At 46.6% G+C, this 22,242-nt stretch overlaps 1 protein-coding gene across 8 annotated transcripts in view; it reads right to left on the reverse strand.

The window, feature by feature from the left end:
• Positions 1-22,242, reverse strand: part of IKZF1 (IKAROS family zinc finger 1) — a 94,021-nt gene that overhangs the window by 66,154 nt on the left and 5,625 nt on the right. For 7 of the 8 annotated variants that reach the window (XM_064160755.1, XM_064160750.1, XM_064160752.1 and 4 more), the window contains exon 2: positions 14,395-14,448. In XM_064160755.1, coding sequence (XP_064016825.1) covers positions 14,395-14,434 — 40 coding nt within the window. In that variant the 5' untranslated portion in view covers positions 14,435-14,448. Of the gene's footprint in view, positions 1-14,394; positions 14,449-16,247; positions 16,319-22,242 lie in introns of those variants that run through there. The other variant, XM_064160754.1, reaches the window with a different exon arrangement.

Genomic DNA, 22,242 nt, shown 5'->3' on the forward strand with positions numbered 1-22,242 from the left:
TTCTTCTTTCCACTCTCACTCATGTCCAGTCCACAGTGCTATCCCTGTCTCCCAGAGTTCCTTTTGCTCCACACTGCTATCCCTGTCTCCCAGAGTTCCTTTTGCTCCACACTGCTATCCCTGCCTTCTGGAGTTCCTTTTGCTCCACAGTGCTATCCCTGCCTTCTGGAGTTCCTTTTGCTCCACAGTGCTATCCCTGCCTTCTGGAGTTCCTTTTGCTCCACACTGCTATCCCTGCCTTCTGGAGTTCCTTTTGCTCCACAGTGCTATCCCTGCCTTCTGAAGTTCCTTTTGCTCCACAGTGCTATCCCTGCCTTCTGGAGTTCCTTTTGCTCCACACTGCTATCCCTGCCTTCTGGAGTTCCTTTTGCTCCACACTGCTATCCCTGCCTTCTGGAGTTCCTTTTGCTCCACAGCGCTATCCCTGCCTTCTGGAGTTCCTTTTGCTCCACAGTGCTATCCCTGCCTTCTGGAGTTCCTTTTGCTCCACACTGCTATCCCTGCCTTCTGGAGTTCCTTTTGCTCCACAGCGCTATCCCTGCCTTCTGGAGTTCCTTTTGCTCCACACTGCTATCCCTGCCTTCTGGAGTTCCTTTTGCTCCACAGCGCTATCCCTGCCTTCTGGAGTTCCTTTTGCTCCACAGTGCTATCCCTGCCTTCTGGAGTTCCTTTTGCTCCACACTGCTATCCCTGCCTTCTGGAGTTCCTTTTGCTTCACAGCGCTATCCCTGCCTTCTGGAGTTCCTTTTGCTCCACAGTGCTATCCCTGCCTTCTGGAGTTCCTTTTGCTCCACAGTGCTATCCCTGCCTTCTGGAGTTCCTTTTGCTCCACAGTGCTATCCCTGCCTTCCAGAGCTTCTGTTAAAATAACTTTTGAAAAAGAGAGGGAGGCTGCTGCTGGGCTTTTCTTATAGGCAACTGGAGACAGAACAGGGGGAATGGCCTCAAACTGAGACTGGGGACAGCAGGAAAAAGATATTTACTGAGAGAGTGGTCAGGGGCTGGAAGGAGCTGCCCAGGGAGGTGTTTGTCATCTGGCTGCACTGGCTGCCAAAATAAAGATGTGATGGTTTGGGTGTTCCCTGCCCCTCCACTCTTATGAAATCACCCAGACTAGACTCAGCTGAGCTGGAAATGAAATGAAGCTTTATCTTCACAGCTTAGCACAAGATACAAGCAGAGATTTACAACATTTACAGCTATAGACAGAAATAGACAAATTAATACAGAAACACAACAGCCCTCCCAGAAATCAGAGTGCCCAGCAGGGGCTCCCAACCACCCTTCCACCCCTCCACCTTATCCCAGACTTTGTTTCATGTGCAAAGTGAGTTTGGAGGATTGGCCAGAGGGAATTAGAAAGCAGACAGATCAGTTACACAGAAAGCAGGCCAGGGAGAAAAGTACAGACACCAGCTGCAACAGAGAGCCACACACACTGTCTCATCTGTGTTTGTGTTCTTGTTTTGACACATCTCAGCATGAGTGCAGCAGACATCACTACTGCCTCCTTTTCACAGCCTATAATCTAACTTCTCTCCCTAAAATATTCCAGCTAGCCTCAAACTAGTACAGTGGTGGAGTCACCCACCCTGGATGTGTTTAAGGGTGGTTTGGATGTGGTGCTTAGGGCTGTGGTTTAAGGTGAATCTTGTAGAGTAGGGTTCTAAGTTGGACTTGGTGATCTTGAGGGGCTTTGCCAAGCTGGATCTGTGTCTGCAACAAAAGCATGCTCTGGGAACTGCGATGGAAAGAACTCTCTGAGTGACTGGCTTCACTGCCCAGTACTAAAACCATGGCCTTTGCATTAATAGCAAAGAACAGAAGAGCAGGATTTAAACTCAGCCACGTTCACACAAGACCTTTGTCTCCAAAATGCAGAGGTTACAAGTTTTCACTGATGCAGTCTGTCTGACTTCCCACGGTACCAGCACACCAGCAAGGGCAGGAGCTTCATGGCACAGAGGCCTAGCAAATCAGTGGACTTTTCTAATGAAAATTCCCTCATTAACTCAGAAACATGAATGGATTCTGACATAACTTGCTCAAGGGACATAGCTTACTCAAGGGACAACAATCTGATGACACCAGTTATGCATTTGTACCGAGGGAAGAAAAGTTCCTTCCCAACCTCCTAGATGGAACAAAGCATAGGATCACAGAATCACAGAATCAACCAGGCTGGAACAGACCTCCAAGATCATCCAGTCCAACCTATCGTGGGTTCTGATTTATACCAAGGGATAAGCTTGAGCTATATCAAGATTAGCTGGCCTGGGTAGTTTGCACAGGATTAAATGAACAAAATGGGTAGGTGAATGTCTTTCTTAATGATGGATCTGTCAGACTCTGACATAGCCTCTGAGTGACAGTGGTGGAAATGGCATCAGGTGAACCATCTAAAGCTGCAGTCAGTGAACCTGAAGTTCTTCACAGAGAGAGTGATTGGCATTGGAATGGGCTGCCCAGGGAGGTGGTGGAGTCACTGTCCCTGGAGATGTTCAAGAAAAGCCTGGATAGAGCATTTAGTGCCATGGTCTGGCTGGCTGGATAGGGCTGCATGATAGGTTGGACTGGATGAGCTTGGAGCTCTCATCCAATCTGGTTGATTCTATGATTATGATTCTAAGGAAGGAAGAGTCTTGCACTGGCAGGGAACCAACAAGATGATTCGTGTCCACCTCCATGTTCGATGGGGTATTCTCAAACAGGTAAAGTAACACCCACTGCATGGAGTGCAAGAATGAAGGTCAGCTGCCTACACAGAAATGGAGGATTTAGGAATTCTACAGCAAAGACAATTAAAAGCAGGAAGCAAATTCATTAAATCAATTGTTTTGCCATTCACTGTCTAGCTTGGTTTTTAGATAATCCTGCCCCCCTGTTTTTGGGATGTAAGGAACTGAAAGAACTGCCAGCAAATTTCCAGTGCAAGTCCTTTACCAAAAAACTGAGGGGGCTCCTACAGATGGGAGACATGAGTGAGGTGGAAGAAGTTCTTTACAGTGAGGGTGGTGAGATACTGGCACAGGTTGCCCAGGGAGGTGCTTCTGTGCCCCACAACCTCTCTGGAGATGTTGAAGGCCAGCTTGGAAGAGGCTTTGAGTAACCTGTTCTAGTGGGAGGTGTCCCTCCCTATGGCAGGGGGTTAGAACTGGATGAGCCTTGAGGTCCCTTGTGACCTAAACCATTCTGTGATTCTATTCCCCTCTACTGCTCAGGCCTTGAGTGCTGTGTCCAGTTCTGGGCTCAATTCAAGAGAGATGCTGAAGTACCAGAAGGTGTCCAGAGAAGGACAACAAAGCTGGTGATAGGCCTGGAGCACAGCCCTGTGAGGAGAGGCTGAGGGAGCTGGGGGTGTGCAGCCTGCAGAAGAGGAGGCTCAGGGCAGACCTCATTGCTCTCTACAACTACCTGCAGGGAGGCTGTAGCCAGGTGGGGTTGGGCTCTGCTGCCAGGCAAGCAGCAACAGAGCAAGGGGACACAGTCTCAAGTTGTGCCAAGGCAGGTCTAGGCTGGATGTTGTTAGGAAGTTGTTGGCAAAGAGAGTGATTGGCATTGGAATGGGCTGCCCAGGGAGGTGGTGGAGTTGCCATCCCTGGAGGTGTTCAAGCCAAGCACTTAGTGCCATGGTCTGGTTGACTGGCCAGGGCTGGGTGCTAGGTTAGACTGGATGGTCTTGGAGGTCTCTTCCAACCTGCTTGATTCTATGATTCTAGGAGACAGAATGGGAATATTTCAGCTTTTTTCAATGCTTCTCCTTGTGACAAAATTTAATCGAAGGGCAAGTGACAACCTGCTCAGAATCAGCTCTCTTGACAGTACATGCAGGTGAGTGTGTTAAAAAGGAATAGTAATCAAAAGCCACCTGCAACTTCTAAGGTTCAAATTGTGCTCCCAATTACGACAAAGCAAGCTGACAATTTAGCTTAGTCTTGATTCAGAAGAAGCCTTTTCCTGAAAACACAAAGGCTTATTTTGGCTACAAACCAATACCAATGAGTATCAGCTGACCTGTGAGGTAACAAACAGCAACCAAACCAAAACTCTCTTAGTGTGTAAAGAGGCATCCTACAATAATGTCGTGGAGGGCCCATCGGCCCAAACAGGCTTATACAGGCTTTGTCTTGCCTGGATATGGTTTTCTGCCCACACCAGAGGTAAACACATTAAAAGGGACACAAAAGGACCTGGCGCCATGAAGTCTGGGGCCCAGACTTTATGTAAGCCTGTTGTGTAAGTGGTTTCATAAGCTCATGTGCCTAGCTTAGGGCTCACCATGTGCAAAGTCCATGTGCTCCCCATATTTGGGATGGTCCAGGCCTGTGGCTTTTGCCTAATATGGTAAACTTTGGCTAATTGCCAACCTGACTGGACATTTTAGTGGCCAAGGGGCCATTAATCTTGGCCCACGATTGATAAATAGAGGTACACAGGTAAACAACTTGCTTCTGCTTGCCTGCCTGACTGTTCACCCGCAGTGCAAGACAGAGTCTCCCCTGGGCTTCCAGCCAGCTGTGCACACCTGCACGCCACTGCGGTGAGTTACCAGGACTAGATCCTGTATTGCCTGCCTGTATCTATGGAGCACAGTCTCCCGTGCAGACATGCATCCTATTGCATGCCTGCTGCCTTATCACTGCCTGGTAAGCTCCACTGCCACGAGTTACCAGCAGCAGACCCCAGATTGTCTGCACGTGATCTGCCTGTGTGGCCAGCGTTACACCATGCTGAGACTGTACAGCATGTGCCCCTGCATCTGAAGGTCCTGCCTAAGAATCCCTGGACAGAGTGTCCAGAAGAAGACAGGAGAACAAGGTCACAGATTGTCCTTCCCCCTGAAGCTGTAGGATTCCAGCCTTGACGTCCACGGGCAGAGTTCCCTGAAGACTGGACATTTATACAGGCTGTGACATAGCCCTGGAGGGTGATTGATAATTAATAAGAATCTGTGAGTAAATGCTTTAATGCCTCTGTAATTTCTACTGCCTTCTGCCACAGAGCAGAAAGAGCTCGGGCCCATATACTGGGCAAACAGCATATTGACCCCAAGCAGTATTTGCCACAGGGAAAATCCTCTCTCTTGTTTATAGTTTGAATGTTTGCTAGTTAATAACAAGTTCTGTCTGATATTATTCCCAGAATGTCTTCCATAACTGTGTAAGAACAAATATTAATATTAAAATTCAGTGGCTGGGGGCAGTGAGAGTTCAGAATATTGAAGTTAATAAATATCTATTTTTATAGAATATCATCTGGCACCAATTAATTTCTCCCCTCTGCCACAACTGGCGTTGGCAGCAGAATCCCCTCCCTGGCACATAAGCAAGCTAGTTAGGATCTTTGAAGATAAGTCAAAGCAGCTTTTCTGAAATGGAAATCTCTTAGCAGATCAGTACTTCCACTGTCCTGGATTCAGTGGGGCAGAAGCTGTAGATCAAGTTAGGATCAGGGGTGGATCTGTTGGAGGGTAAGAGAGCCCTGTAGAGGGACCCTGATAGGCTGGATGGGTGGGCAGAGACCAATGGGATGAGATTTAAGAAGGCCAAGTGCAGGGTTCTACACTTTGGCCACAACAACCCCAAGCAGCACTACAGGCTGAGGACAGAGTGGCTGAGAGAAGCCAGGCAGAGAGGGACTTGGGGGTGCTGGTAGAGAGTAGCTGAAGATGAGCCAGCAGTGTTCCTGGCCTGGCTCAGGAACAGTGTGGGAAGGAGGACAAGGGAGGTTATTCTGCCCCTGTGATCACAACTGGTCAGGCCACACCTTGAGTTCTGTGTCCAGAAGTGTTCAAGAAAAGCCTGGCTGAGGCACTTAGCACCATGATCTGGTTGACTGGACAGGGCTGGGTGCTAGGTTGGACTGGATGAGCTTGGAGGTCTCTTCCAACCTGGCTGGTTCTATGATTCTATGATCGATCACATTCCCCTCTTTTCAGGAGGCTGCAGTTCAGAAAGCTTAGTAGACTTAGCTTTAATGACTCATTCCATATTAATTTGATTTCTTCCTGAAACACTATAGAGAAATCCCTGCATACAAAATGGCAGGGTAAACATTTAAAAGACATATCTTAGTTGATCCACATCTTGGATACTAAAGCATGATACTTGCACTCCACGCCTTAACTGCATTTAAACTGTTGTGCCCATGGTAAATTGACTACTGCAGGGCAAGCTTACAGATATGTAATCTCACCAACACCCTTTTGCCAATGAATTTAGAAATAGAAAGGTACTGGGGGAAAGGGGGGAAGAGTTTCCCATTTGATTTCTAACAGGCATCTCCAGAGCAATAGCTGGTTGAAGGGTTGGAGCTAAAAAAACAACGACCTAGCAGCAAGCAGTGGGTAAATCATTAAAATGTCACCTAACAGGACAAATAACACAGACTTATCCCACTCTCATTTTGTATTTTGGCTTTAAAAGTGAAGCATAAAAGATGCAATCTATTCTTTGTGCAGGAATGTGTCTTTTTTTTCCTTCTTTTTCTTCACCCCCTCCCCCCCCAATGTTTACAAAGAGCCATATGACATGCCAAACAAAAAGGACAAGGCAGCTGCAGAGGTGAAGTTCTGGCACTGACACTGCTTCGTGGTGGCCCTGATAAAGTTGTAAATGGAGATAACTTCAACTGCAGGCTTGTATCATACAACATATGTATTGTATGACACAATGTATTGTGTGATGCAGCCTCTCAGTTGGGTCTGAAGCTCTGGGAGATGGTCTCAGATTTCTGCACACTGCCATTTCTGTATGAAAATGACAGGTTCACAGGGTCACAGATGTCAGGAGCTGGAAGGGACACAAAGAGATCATCAAGCCCAACCCTCCCTGACACAGCAGGACCATACAACATAGCTCAGGTCACACAGGAACACATCCAGACAGGCCTTGAAAGGCTCCAGAGAAGGAGACTCCACAACCTCTCTGGGCAGCCTGTGCCAGTGACCCCCAGCCCTCAGATGTTTATAGACATTGATTCAATCCCCTCTCAGTCTTCTCTTCTCCAGACTAAGCAGCCCCAGGTCCCTCAGCCTCTCCTCATCAGGCAGCTCTCCAGTCCCCTCATCATCCTCAAAGCCCTTCACTGGACTCTCTCCAGCAGATCCCTGTTCCTCTTCAACTGGGGAGCCCAAAACTGAAGGCAGTACTCCAGATGAGGTCTCAGCAGGGCAGAGTAGAGGGGAAGGAGAACCTCCCTGGATCTGCTGGCCACACTCTTCTAAATACACCCCAGGATCCCATTGGCCCTCGTGGCCACCAGGGCACATTGCTGTGCCATGGATGTTCTCCACCAGCACTTCCAGGTCCCTCTCCCCAGGGCTGCTCTCCAGCAGATCACCTTCCAGCCTGTACTGCTGCAGTTTATTATCCCTCCCCAGGTGCAGGACTCTGCACTTGTCCTTGTTGAACCTCATTTGGTTCCTCTGTGCCCAGCTCCATCTGTCCAGGTCTCACTGGACAGCAGCACAGCCTTCAGCTGTGTCAGCCAAGCCTCCCAGTTGTCACAGAAGTTGCCTAACCTCTTAAAGGTAACTAGGAACACTTTCACCTTCTCTCGACTTGGGTTTCCTCATCTCTGTCCTAGCAACATAAAGACATGAGGAAAGCAAGGAAAGGAACAGAATTCCCAGCCAAGCAAGGTTTTAAGCATCCTTTATTTCTAACTGAATCTGTAGCCTGGTGCTTCTTTAACATCTCTGCTCAGCTCTGAGAGCAATTCAGGATGGAGCTTCCGGAGCTATGACTGCTCCAAAGAAAGCTAGGGCAGGATTTCTTACAGAAATCTCATTCTCTATCACTTCACAAACTAATTCTGGGTGGTGTATTTAATACTTTAAAGTTATTCTGTGGAAAGACTAAAATCACTGAAGACAGCATGTAAGAGAAGCAACACACGTTTTTCCAAGTGAGACTCGCCATGTAATTCATGTCTCCTTTTCACTAGTAGAACCTCACATCTCCAGTGAATAGAAGAGAGCTGCTCTGGGGCAGAAGCCATGCTCTCAGATAGGAGACACTAGCCTAGGATACACTCAGCTCTACCTTCCCAGAACCCATCAATAACATCACCGGATCACAGGATATTAGGGGTTGGAAGGGACCCAAAGAGATCATCCAGTCCACCCCCCCTGCCTGAGCAGGACCACACAATCCAGCTCAGGTCACACAGGAACACATCCAGACAGGCCTTGAAAGGCTTCAGAGAAGGAGACTCCACAACCTCTCTGGGCAGCCTGTGCCAGTGCTCTGGGACCCTTCCAGTCAAGAAGTTCCCCCTTGTGTCCTCGTAGCCCTCTGCTGGACCCCTGCCCCTGTTAAACTGGGAAGCCCAAAACTGAAGGCAGTACTCAAGATGAGGTCCCAGCAGGGCAGAGTAGAGGGGAAGGAAGCAAAAGTAAAAACTCTTCTTCCTGCTTTTGCAGAGCATGGCACAGCCTGGCCAGTTCTAGGGATCTTTTTATGTTAGACGTGGAAACATTTGTACATTGGGGTTCCCCTCCCCCCCTTCCTCAGCTGCTAGGCCCTAGGACTGATGAAAAGAAAAAAAAAAAAGAATGAAAGGAAGGAAGGAAAAATACTGCTCGTTAAGTAAGATATTATCTGTGTGTTCTGACTGTCCTGCATGGGTGCCGGATACTGCTTGGTTACTGCATGTCAGCCCTCTCTTCATTTCAGAACTGCAACTGCTTGCCTCATGAAATACCACTTTCAAGAGAAAAACAAAGCCTGTGCACCCTGAGCTAGCCACAGAGCACTTCAGCTCCCCCAGGAGCCACCCGCGCCCGGATCCCCAGGGGAGGCAGTGCCTGTGCGCACACAGGGCTTGCTGCTCACGCTGCTTGCACACTCTCAGCCCGGCTTGCCCCTGCCGCACCTGAGTCAGCTACAGCTGCATGGAGCACACAGCTGCAGAACATTGCTTTTCAGCTGAGATGACTTTTCCTACAGGCCTGTTTTGCTTCTGGGTTAAAGAACAAGTTTGAGGCTCACTGGAACATTTTAATGAGATAAATTAGACCATTGGCTGTGAAAAGAAAATTAAGGCGGTGTCTACATTACCCATGCACTCTGCTGGGACACAGAGAGGCAAGGACACAAACACAGATAAGTCAGTCTCTGCCTGGCTGTTGCTGTACTAAATCCTCTGCCTGACCCTGCACGTTTTCCACCTAATCATTCTGCTTCCAACACCCTTTGCTGACCTTTCCAGCTCACTCTGCATGTAAGAGAGAGTCTGAGATGGGGGAGAGGGTGGAAGGGAGGTGGGGGGGTGATCAGGAGCCCCCCCCCCCGGGCACTCTGACTGCTGGGAGGGGTCTCATATTTCTGTATTACTTTTACCTTGTATATAGCTGTAAATATCTGTAATATATTGCATCTACCTGCTTGTGAATTGTGCTAAGCTGTGAATAGAAAGCTTCATTCCTTAACTTCCAGCTGGCTGAAATCAGTCTGGGTGAATCCTTGGGCAGGGGGCAAGTAACCCCCAAACCACTACACAAGTAAGCAAACACACAAACCAACCAAACACCACCCCCCAATAAGCAAAAGAAACAAACTGCAACCCAAACAAACCAAAGGAATCCTCCAAGCCTGTTTTTTTCCCACTTGTTTTGAAGACAAGTGCTCTATAAACTACACCTGAGCAGCATTACTCACAGAGGACAAAGAAAAGGTGTTTTCAGCTGAAACTGTGCAACTGTCTAACTGGTTCCCTCATCATGCAAGGAATCACAGAATCATTGAAGCGCAGAATCTCAGGGGCTGGAAGGGACCTCCAAAGCTCATCCAGTCCACCCCCCTGCCAGAGCAGCATCTCCCAGACCAGATCACACAGGAACACATCCAGGCAGGATTTGAATCTCTCCAGAGAGGGAGACTCCACATCCCCTGGGCAGCCTGTGCCAGGGTTCTCTCACCCTCACAGGCAAAAAATTCCTCCTCATGTTCGCATGACACTTCCTTTGCCCATTGCCCCTTGTCCTGGCATTGGGCACCAAGGAGCAGAGCCTGGCTCCAGCCTCCTGGCACTCACCCTGCACATCTTTATAACCATTGATGAGGTCACCTCTCAGCCTCCTCCTCTCCAAGCAGCACAACCCCAGCCCCCTCAGAGTCTCCTTGTAAGAGAGACGTTTCATCCCCTTAACCACCTTTGTGGCTCTCTGCTGGACACTCTCAAGCAACCTAGAAGCATGTAAAACTCCATGAGCGTGAAAAGAGATGGAAAATCTCCTTTCTGGGTTCACCAGCCTATGACAAAGAAGTAGATAACCTCCTTTTACCATCAGGTGGTCATCTACATTTGAGGTCTAGCAAGAGCCTACAAAGAAGCAGTGTCTGCAGAACCTAATCTGAAAACCTCTCATTTCCAGAAGGCTGAGTTCACACACAGCTCAGATCATAAATGAATGCAAATCAGCAAGTTCTTTCTCTGGCCAGCTGTTCTCAGTCCCAGCTAGCAATCCAGTGCACGGCACAGCCTCTGCTCACAGCAAGTCTAAGATGCTACTGAAATGACAGCAGGAAGAGGTCAGAGCTCTTTAGTTTTTTCTTCTTTTTGGTGTCTCGTCTGTTTCTGCAGGTCTACCTCTTATCAGAGGCAAAACTCCTCTTACATAGTTGTTTTCTTAAGAGAACTCTCACCACAGAGTACTATTTTCATCAGCACAATCTGCCAGAAAAGATAAAGGGCACAAGAAAGTACTACAGTGCTTCAAATCCTGGAAAACTCTGACAACTATGAATGATCAACATATGCACAGAACTACTGCTACACAAGCAAGCAAAATGGCAAAGCCCTTGCAAGATTTCCCTGTTAAGGCAAGAGACAAACCAGAAGGAAGGCAAAGTGTGTGACTGTCATAGAATCAGTCAGGGTTGGAAGGGACTGCAAGGATCCGCCAGTCCCAACCCCCTTGCCATGCCCAGGGACACCCTACCCTAGAGCAGGCTGCACACAGCCTCAGCCAGCCTGGCCTCAAACACCTCCAGCCATGGGGCCTCAACCACCTCCTTGGGCAACCCATTCCAGCCTCTCACCGCTCTCCTGCTCAACAACTTCCTCCTCACCTCCAGCCTCACTCTCCCCACCTCCACCTTTGCTCCATTGCCCCCAGTCCTGTCACTCCCTGACAGCCTAAAAAGTCCCTCCCCAGTTTTTTTGTAGCCCACTTCAGATCCTGGAAGGCCACAAGAAGGTCACCTGGGAGCCTCCTCTTCTCCAGACTGCACAGCCCCAACTCTTTCAGTCTGTGCTCACAGCAGAGCTGCTGCAGCCCTGAGTGTCCTCCTGGCCCTGCTCTGGACACACTCCAGCATCTCCACATCCCTCGTGTCCCAGGCACTCCAGAACTGGATGCAGGACTCCAGGTGGTGTCTCAGCAGAGCAGAGTAGAGGGGCAGGATAACCTCCCTCGACCTGCTGGCCATATCAGGCTTGGTTGGCTCTCTGGGCTGCAGGTGCACACTGCTGGCTCCTGTTGAGCTTCTCCTCCAGCAGCACCCCCAAGTCCCTCTCCTCAGGGCTGCTCTCCAGCCACTCACTGCCCAGACTGGATTTGTGTTTGGCATTGCCTTGACCCAGCTGCAGGACCTTGCACTCAGTCTTATTGAACCTCATGAGCTTGGCTTGTGCCCACCTCTGCAGCCTGTGCAGGTCCCTCTGGATGGATCCCTGCCCTTCAGCCTGTCTATTACACCACACATCTTGGTGTCATCAGCCACTGTCCATGGCACCCACAGAGATGCTGAACAAGACTGGTCCCAGGACTGATCCCTGAGGGACTCCACTTGTCACTGACTTTCTCATCAACTCCTTGATTCAAGCCAAAACCTCTCACATTTTAACTCCCTGCATCTAAAGAAGACAAAAGAATGAAAGTCCTGATTTTTTGGTATGAGTTGGCAGGTGTGGAGCTCAACTCAACACCCTTGATAAGAGTACCACAAAGGTAGGCAAAGGATACCACAAAGTTAGAGGAGCCTGTGCTGCTGCAGAGTAACAGGGGGTCAATGCTCCAGACTGCAGGAGCTCAGGCAAGCAGGAAAGGACTTCTGCAGCAAGCTGCAGAGCTGGGCTTGAATCATAGTGTCTCATGCTGCTCCAGGTAGATCCACAGCACTTTGTCTGTGTCAGTGATTAAACCCCACTGCTTTTGCTGCTAGAGTCTCAGGTGCTCCAAGCACAGCATGGACAGGACAGGTGTTAACTTAATTCACAAACTGTTCCAGCATGTGACAAAGCACTGCTGTGCAGGTACAGCCAGTTACAACATCAAACTGGTATCTGAGGAGGTATCACAGAGATGACCAAGAATGATTCCTCTATACTAAGTGTAACTGATAATCTTCCCTTGGCATGAAAGATTATTATGTTGCTACTCTTTTAAGACAGAAAATGTTTGATTTTCAAATTTCAGCTGACAGGTTCTGGATTCCAATTTTTAACAAAGCTCAACACCACCACCATCACCATCCAAACAAATGAACAAGAAACCACCAAAAACCCAAACAAAAACCCAAACAAAAATACCCAAACCAAACAAAACAAAAAAGAGATTCACAGAATCACAGAATCAGCCAGGTTGGAACAGACCTCCAAGCTCATCCAGTCCAACCTAGCACCCAGCCCTAGCCAATCAAACAGACCATGGCACTAAGTGCCTCATCCAGGCTTTGCTTCAACACCTCCAGACACAGCCACTCCACCACCTCCCTGGGCAGCCCATTCCAATGCCAATCACTCTCTCTGCCAACAACTTCCTCCTAACATCCAGCCTAGACCTGCCCTGGCACAACTTGAGACTGTGTCCCCTTGCTCTGTTGCTGGTTGCCTGTGACAAGAGACCAATCCCACCTGGCTACAGCCTCCCTTCAGCTAGTTGTAGATAAAAGAAGAAGAAGAAAGAGAGAGAAAGAAAATCATGCTCCTGTATTTCAAGAAAACCCAGTAGCTACCCACACTCTCCAGACCTTTATGAGCTCCCATAGCTACCCTTCAGACGCTGAGCTGGCAGTCCCCAGAGCTTGTTCTCAAGAAAAAGCCAGCTATCCAGATATCTGCCAGTAGCAGCAGTGATGGGCTGTTGTGCCCCAGGCTGAACAGTAAGAGTGAAAACTGAAAACCATTGCAGCTGCCAAGACAGCAGGAGAACAAGGGCATACAGTAACTTGTCCTTTGTTGACTGCAGAGGCATGAGAGGATGAGCTATCTTGCTAGGCAATATCATGAATAATCTTGATAGGCCTTTTTTTTTTTTTTAATGGGCCAATTTCCAATGAATTCAAGAATTCAACTTCCCATAAGGAATGTCAATAGAATCATAAAGTCATGGAATCAACCAGGTCGGAAGAGACCTCCAAGATCAGCCAGCCCAACCTAGCACCCAGCCCTAGCCAATCAACCAGACCATGGCACTAAGTGCCCCAGCCAGGCTTTGCTTCAACCACTCCAGAGACAGCCACTCCACCACCTCCCTGGGCAGCCCATTCCAATGTCAATCACTCTCTCTGCCAACAACTTCCTCCTAACATCCAGCCTAGACCTGCCCTGGCACAACTTGATGCTCTGACCCCTTGTTCTGTTGCTGGTTGCCTGGGAGAACAGATCAACTCCCCCTGGCTACAGCCTCCCTTCAGGTAGCTGTAGACAGTAACAAGGTCACCCCTCAGACTAAACAGGCTAAACAACCTGGAGAAGAGGAGGCTCAGGGATAATATGGGGGGGTTAGGCTGCAGAGTTGTAACCAGGACACTACAGGGCAGATTTTAGAAACTTAACTTCTCTGATTTTTAAAAATATTTGAAATTCTACCATCCTTGACAAAAAACCCAAACAAACAAAAAACCAAACAACCCAAAACCTCCAACCCCCAAACCTTTAGATGTTGTAATTTTATTTTGTCTTTTAAAAAAAATGTTTATAATTAAACCCAAATGCTCTGGGAAAAGCCAAAGAAGCCTACATGGCTGACACAGTCGGTGTGCTCTTCATTGGCATTTGATAGCCTTTGCCATTTGCCCCATTCCCACCTGGTCAACTTTGCTTGCTCAACATTTGCCTCCTAAGCACCAGAAGGCAAACGTGCACCTAACTGTGCTACAGGGCTATGCTGCCACGGGTCTGATGCAAAATTCCATCCACGCTTCTATACTCCCTTGACTTCTTTATTTACCCAGTTCCTTTAGCAAACCAAATCCATGCACTACTGGGAACGTGACCGACCGCTAGCATTAATTATAGCTCAATTCCCACTCCGGTCTAAAGGACAAAAAAAAAAGAAAACCAACTCAAAAAAAAAAGAAAAGCAAACAATAAAATTGTCCCATGCTAGAAAGAGGAGCAGGAATTTAGGATTTTCTTTGCAGAGTTATTTGTTAAAGATCTCACCTGAAACCTGGGACATATCTTGAGCCTCATCTGTTTCCATTTTCCTGAAGTTATCTGAGAAGAGAGGAAGAGCCTCAAGTTAATGCAAAATAGCACACACAGAAAAAAAAACACACAACCACCAAACCCCAACCACACAGAAGGAGAAAGAAGAGAGAAGAAAAAGAAAACCTTTTGCTATGTAACTGTAAGATTATCTGGGGAAAAAAAGAATGTATTTTTCTCTTTATTTCCTTCCTGCATTCTTGCTGGAGTATCAGACTGGCACAGACCTTGATCCTTTTAAAAACAGCATTACAAAGATTTATAAAAATATCATTACAAGCACAGGAGGACCAAATTTGTTATTTATTGTTAATTTCCTACTGCATAATAACCCAAAATGCAAACTGACTGCAACAAAATTAAGCAGAAAATTAAATGGCCCTGGGTCATTGTAGGCACAGAATTCATTCTCTTGCTTGATCCATAGTTATGTTCTTTCTAATTTACTGAGCATGCATCGATGAACCTTGAGTCAGCTTGGTGACACGCGTACAATCAGCAATCAAAAAACGAAGCAATTTGCTGAAGAATGTCTCATTTACCCAGGCAGGGCTGCATATCTGAGCAGCAACCGCCACTACCTCCATTAATAATGAATACACCTCCAGCCACAGCAGATGGGCAGAGCGGCAGCTCCAGGCTTTGGCCCCTCGCTCGCCCAGGAGCCCTTCCTTCAGACCGCACCAGCCCGGCAGTGTGCGAGGCAGAAGTACAGCTCCCCAAAATAGCAAAGCGGGCCCAGGAGAGAAAGGGAACCCAATGCCTTCCTGTTTTGCTAACAGATGGCTGCCTCCCTGGCGTGGTGAGCGATACCGGGAAGCTTCTGCCCTCTGCTTGCAACACACCATATTCTGAGGAGCCAGCAACCAGTGACCACAAGGAGAAGCATGCAGAGAGTTAGTGGGGCAGAAAAAACCGTCGGGTTTTCAGTCAGAAGGGGACCTTGTGGGTCTCAGGGCTCAAGCAGCAGCTGTGGACAGCTGGTAGCCTTTCGGATAACAGATCTGCTTGCTGGAGCAGGTAGTCCCAACGCAACCTGTTTCCCACCTTGAAGTATGGTGTGGGCAGCTGAGGTTGCCTCAGGTTGGCAGGGAACAAAAAACCTACAAGCTCTTTGTTCAGCAGTGGTATGCGAGGTCATGCCTTGATCTGCTGCATCTGGCTCCACAGCCTACCATGCAGAGGAGCTGACTCTGCTGCTTCTTATAAGTGAGGTACTTGCCCCATCAATCCTTTTTTCTGGAAAATGCATTGTCTTGAGGGCTGGGAGCAGAAGAGCATGTGGCTTGAGTTCCTGCACAAAGGGTTCAAACCTTACTCTATCCTCTTTAGCCCAAATTCCATAATCTCTATATTTTTTTCCCCAAAAAAAATCTTCAACTGCCTACCCCACAACCTGCAGAGGGAAAGCATAGCACCCGTGGTGATAGCTACTCATTCCCTAACTTCTACAGTCTCCTTGCTAGCTTTGGGAATGCCATCAATGTGTCTGAGATCCAATGTATTGCTACCTCCGCCTTGCAAAAGCTGGCTTCCCTCACCAGGTCCATGCCCAACCTGCATAAAGAGAGTCAGACAGATGAGCTGGGGCACAGATCTCGGCCTCTGCAGCTTGCAAAAAGTGTTTGGTGTTCTGACAGACTGTTCTGCCTGCTGCAGATGTGCCAAAGCACTGCCTAATATCCAATAGCTTTGCCTTGCTTTGCTCTGCTCTTAAACTCTTGTTGCAGACAAGCGATTTGTTTAACAGCTCTGTGCACCTCGCAGCAATCACCAGATGCACGCAAAGCACATAAAAAGCCACCTACCACTTCACAATTCGCACCAGTTCCTACAGGACTGGAGAGGTTTCAAGAGTCCACTTTTAATGAAGTGTCACTGGGAAATGCAGCTTCTCTTGCAGGAGGTAAAACCCTATGCTGGCAGCCTGCTCACTTACTGGAAAAATGTGGTGTGTTTATGGCAGGTGGTCTGGTACAAGCGCTCGGTAGAGTCTCATTTCTCCTGCAAGCATGACTGAACACACAGGAAGAAAAGAAAGAAACACCCATGCATCTGTGAACGGCTTTGAGGGTCACCTGGCTACTATGAATCAGCTGAGTATCCCACTTTTCCAAAGAGTACAGTGAACCCCAACCCACCAAAGAGGCTAGAGCCTCAGCAGGACTGGCAGCAGCAGGGGGAGGACATGGCAACCCAGTCAATTTCTTCTACTCCCATGACCCTGAATTTGCCCGCCTTTGGCACGACAAGCCTTACGTTCAGCACGTCTCCAGCACACCTCTCAGCTGCACTCTTTCCTGCTGCTTGCTGCCACGAGGCAGAATTCAGTTTGAAAACAATTCCCAGCTCTTAAATGGAGGCTGTTGGTTTGTCGTGCTTTTGTTTGGCTGATTTTGCCGTTGTTGGGCTTGGCTGGGGTTTGGATTGTTGGGGTTTTTTGTTCTTGGGGTTTTTGTTTGTTTGATTTTGTTTATTTATTTATTAAACAGTTAAACTTGGTTTAATTTTTTTTTTAATGGAATAGTTACAGGCTTCCTTTCTGTGAGCTTGGATGACTGCTTGGCCTGAAACAGATGCCCTCAGTTCTCAGAGATGACCTTGAATCAGGTGATTTTAGGACATCTGGCAATACTGACCCATTTCCCAGGGGCGAAACATGGAGCTGATGTAAAAGGGACAACAGAAAGATTTCCCCTGCCTAATTATTAATTGGAACAATTAAGTATGGCTCCTAAATGAATACAGAGTTAACAGAATTAACCAGGTTGGAAAAGACCTCTGAGATCATCAAGCCCAGATGCAGATTAAGTCCAATGTAGATTAAGATCCATAAACACTAAGCAAACTGATAAAACAACCACAAAACAAACCAAAGAAAAACAAACTTAAAAACATCTCAACAGATATTTTAAAACGCTGCCAGAGGAAAGTTGTAGTCTCACACCACACTGTAACACTCACGAAATTCCAGCTAACCTCATCTTCAGCTCTGTATCAGCAAAGAATACATTACAGGAACATACACCCCACACACCACCCACTCACTTCTGCAATGACAGCAGTGCATTGGCTTTGGCTCTGTGAGTGTTAAAAATGTTCTTCACACTGGGCCTGATCATAACATCTCTTGAGCTACATTTAAGTGCTAAGAGTAGCATTTATCTCGCTACCTTAGGTGTGGTAAATCTATGAATAGGAAACTATGCTGGTTTTGTACCTCTGCTTTGGGAGCAGAAAGGTTGTCGCTGACTTCTCAGAAAGCAAGAGAGTCCTATGTATGGATATCACAGGCTCACAGGATATTAGGGGTTGGAAGGGACCCAAAGAGATCATCCAGTCCAACCCCTCTGCCAGAGCAGGACCACACAATTTAGCACAGATCACAGAGGAACACATCCAGACAGGCCTTGAAAGTGTCCACAGAAGAAGACTCCGGAACCTCCCTAGGGAGCCTGTGTCAGTGCTCTGTGACCCTTCCAGTAAAGAAATTCCCCCTTGTGTTGAAGTGGAACTTACATCTATTGCTCCCTGTGCTACCCCAGGGAGTGAGTAGAGCCTGTCCCCCACTCCTGACCAGCCTCTCAGTCTTCTCTTATTAAAGATTTACATAAAGATTTATATAAAGATTTGCACCAAAGTACCTATGTGATATCTACTCAGAAATGAGTAGAGCTTTACAAAGATTTACCTAAATGAATCTTGTTCTAGAAATGCTGATGGCAGGAAACTCTCAATAACTGTCTGTTTGCACAAGGAGAATAATTACAAGTTTTCACTGTGAGTTGTGCATCCAGAATCACTTTTGTTGCTGGCACAAGAGGTGTGTGTGACTTCATGGCCTTCAACGCAATCATATCTACTTAGGCTAGCAGCTAATTCAGGAACCTGAAGTTAGAAATCAAAAGCTGGGTGGGGATCTGACTAAAGCAACATTGCTCTCAAACGCTGAGAGCATTCTCATTTACAGTGGCAACGGGGTCAGCACCCATGTAACAGAATCATAGAATCAACCAGGTTGGAAGAGAGCTCCAAGCTCAGCCAGTCCAACCTAGCACCCAGCCCTAGCCAGTCAACCAGACCATGGCACTAAGTGCCCCAGCCAGGCTTTGCTTCAACACCTCGAGGGACAGCGACTCCACCACCTCCCTGGGCAGCCCACTCCAATGGCAAATCACTCTTCTTCTATTTAGGAATCCAAATAGCATCAAAGTTTGGCCACTTATTCAGAGAGATAAAAACCTATATTCAAAATAGATAGAATTAGTCAAGTCATTTTAGATACAGAATTCTAACCTGTCTATTTTCCTTTTCTGACTGCAAATACCAGATTCACAGATTAAGCAACCATAATGCCTTGTCATCTTGTTGCAGTCTTAAGCTAATTAATAATCAACAGACACACACACAAAAAAAAAAAGCCCAGGAGGCTATGTTGATTTTTTTGTTTTAAGTAATGCATCCAAAGATGTCCCCTGAGGCCCTGTTCCATTTATACCTGCTGTCAGCTATAACAAACTTGGGAGCTCTTAGGATTGTGGGTGTAAATTAAACAAATAAAATCCTTGCAAAGTCAAGGTCTCTTCATCTTTCAGGATAGATACAAGAAATTAATTATTTGCAAGTCTTGGTTTATTACTTCATCTCCTTCATTTACGGTGCAAGTATAAAAGTGAACCTCCTTGTTAGGAAAATGAATGCTTGGCATTTACACGGCGTTTTACCAACTCAAACAAATATGAGCGCATCAGGCCTATGAATCAACCAGGTTGGAAGAGACCTCCAAGATCATCCAGTCCAAGCCAGCACCCAGCCAAAACATTGCAAGATTGGGCTGCTGATACAATTCAATGGAAAGAGCTAACCTAAAGACCTTCTTCTGTGTTTCCCAAGCTGTGTATGTACGGACTTTCACAGCTGAGATTTCCCTCACAGTCAGCACAGTGAGACCTCACTTATGGTACGGCAATGACGAATTTTGGCATTTGGGGAGCCACTTTGGGATTACACCAGCTCAGAGCCATCGTTCCATCTACAGATAGCTCTGCTGCACAGAGTCCACAAAGGTACATCATCTCTGGCTGCATGTTTCCTATCTGTAGGGGTAGCATTGCTGAAAAGACAGAAAGGTCCCTGATGGAACACTTCTGTCCTGAGTCCCCCCTGCAAGGGCAGGTGCACTTCTCCACAAAGCCTCAGAGAAGAAAACATGAGTGCTCATGAAGTCTGGAGCAGGGGGGAGGAAAAAAAGACTTCTAGTGGTGAGCCTGATGTCCTGCAGGAACACTTGCAAACGTAAAAAGGAGGAAGCATATGTTCCTCAGCAGTGGCAGCTCTCAGCTAACTGTGTTAAACAAACAAGCAAGAAGCAAACCCCAGCCTTGAATCCACCACCACCACGGGGAAAGAGCTGATTTAGTAAACCCCACTTTTGCAAGCAGCCCTGTGGCAGGAAAAGAGACCACTCACCAGCTGGAGCACCTGGCCCTAACTGAGTGAGTGCATCACGTCTTTGTAGTTTTTGACATGTCTGATTGGCTCTGCATTGCATAGGCTGCAGCTTTAGCAAACTGAAAATCCAACCCAACGACCAGAAGCACAAAACCCCAACCCACATTACAAAACAAACTGAAGAACAGCCTAGATTCAACCACCACATACAGAGAGAAGTTTATTCAACAACTCATTGAACAAACGCAGGCTGCAGCCTGAAAAGCACAGCACATTTGAAGATCTATAGCCCCTAACGTACCTGACAGGAGTATTTGCACGCAAACAGCAGGTTAAGAATTATAAGTATCATCATGTATGTATCACTGCTCTCTCTGGTTTTAAGCTGGAAGTTGCATTTCTCTACAGGACGGTAACACAGCTGCATTACCAACTGCGCCAGAGGGTCTCGACCTAGCAGAACCAAACCTTTTGCATGGATCAGTCACTGAGTTTAAACCAATCACCAAGAGAGAAGCTGAATGAAGACATTCCTGTAGAAGCACTTAAAATTTAGCTTCCTTTAATCAAAAGACCATATAATTATTTTATTATCAGACTTCTGACTTCACATACAAACGTGCTACATTCGACTGAACCCACCAGAGGCAGGCTGGTAAACACGGGTAAAAGGTAGCACGTCCAGCACAACCAGGGGAAATGGTTGAGGGAAATTGCTAGAATTGTGCAAAATAGGTTTAATTAAAAGTGTGCAATATCTCAGCCAGTGGCTGATAATTAGCTTTATTATTGCTATTTAATATGCTAGACCTCACAATCTCTGTCAATGACTCGACTTTAGAAGCCTTTTAATTCTGTTTTTCATTTTCACCTCACCGCATAGCTCAACGTAAACAGCAACTATAGAGCTGAGGGGGGTGGTCCATTTTCCAAACCAAAAACTTAGGTTCCTAAAAAGCACTTCAGTGTCTTCCCATTTGTTTTAAAAAGACAAGCACCTCCAGGTCTTTCAAACAACTGCATTAAAGTAGAGGAAAGGTTGAAACTAAATGGATCACTTTCTCTCTCTCTCTCTGCGCCAATTCCACATTCAGCTTTTTCTACGGAGCTGAGGGAGATGTTTACTTTATTCAGCCGTTTATCTGTAGTGTAAATTCTGGTTAACTACACCAACTGATAATGTCATTATGAGCATGCAGTCAAACCTCGACGAAGAGCTCCTGTTTGCAAAATGAAGGAAGCACTGTAATTCAACAGGCAAGATTAAGACCTCTGCTAACAGTGTAGATGTGAAACATTTCTATGTCTGCCACCTGTAACATTAATTTTTGTGTTAGTGTACAACTGGGAGGCTGAAAAAAAAAATTCTCAAAGACCTAACATCACTCTCAGTTCTTTGGGATTTTTATTGTTTTTTTTTTTTTTTTAAGCACTGGCAAGTGACCAAAAGTGCACTTTGTATGCACACTCTCTGTTCTCCCCATGCTCTCCTCTTAGCATCTTACTGTGTTTGAACTACATTAATATAACAATTCATTGTTAAAAGCAAACAAAACAAAACAAAAAAAAATCAGTTCTTTCATTGACTCTGTGTGCAAGCTACTGCACTTGGTACCATTCAAATATGAATAGAGTTCTTCCAACCAGAGTCATTATAAATTGCTTCCACAATACGAGAAAAATATGAAGGTAATTTTCCTAATTAAGGCCACGTTTTATTAACTCATTAAACTCTGTCACCTTTACTCACTAAAAATCAAGCAGAGAAGTGGAATAAATTCACCATGACAAAGAAAACGCACACATCTCCATCTTCCAAATAAACTGACGAAAAAGGTGAGCTGTGTAAATTAAAGCACTCAATCTGAGATCACAGCACATTCTCAAGTGGGCAGGTTTTAGCTCTTGAGTATTCTTCCAGGGCTCTCATTTAAAAGAAGGTAAGCAAAACTCTACTCTTTCTAACCACATATGTATATATATGTGTGTATAGAGATGGATATATGTGTATATAGATGGATATACACATACACACACACGCATATATATATATGCTTGTGTGTGAATATACACATATATACACATACACACACATATACATGTATATGATTTAGAAAACGTAGGCTGTCCCTAGCAGAACAAAGCTAACTACGCAATAGAGGAAACACGAAAGGATCACTCTATGTCTAGGCTTCTTATCCATCAGGTATCCCCAGCAATATATCCGCAGTCAATTTGTCCAAATCACAAGAAGTTTCAATAACTCTGCTTCATGATCCCAGAATTGCTTCCTAATTTCCCTTCTAAATTACTCAAGCCACTATGGATTACTAAAAGACATTATCGGCCTGA

The sequence above is a fragment of the Pogoniulus pusillus genome, chromosome 21 (genome assembly GCF_015220805.1).
Source record: "Pogoniulus pusillus isolate bPogPus1 chromosome 21, bPogPus1.pri, whole genome shotgun sequence".
Classification (NCBI taxonomy): Eukaryota; Metazoa; Chordata; class Aves; order Piciformes; family Lybiidae; genus Pogoniulus; species Pogoniulus pusillus.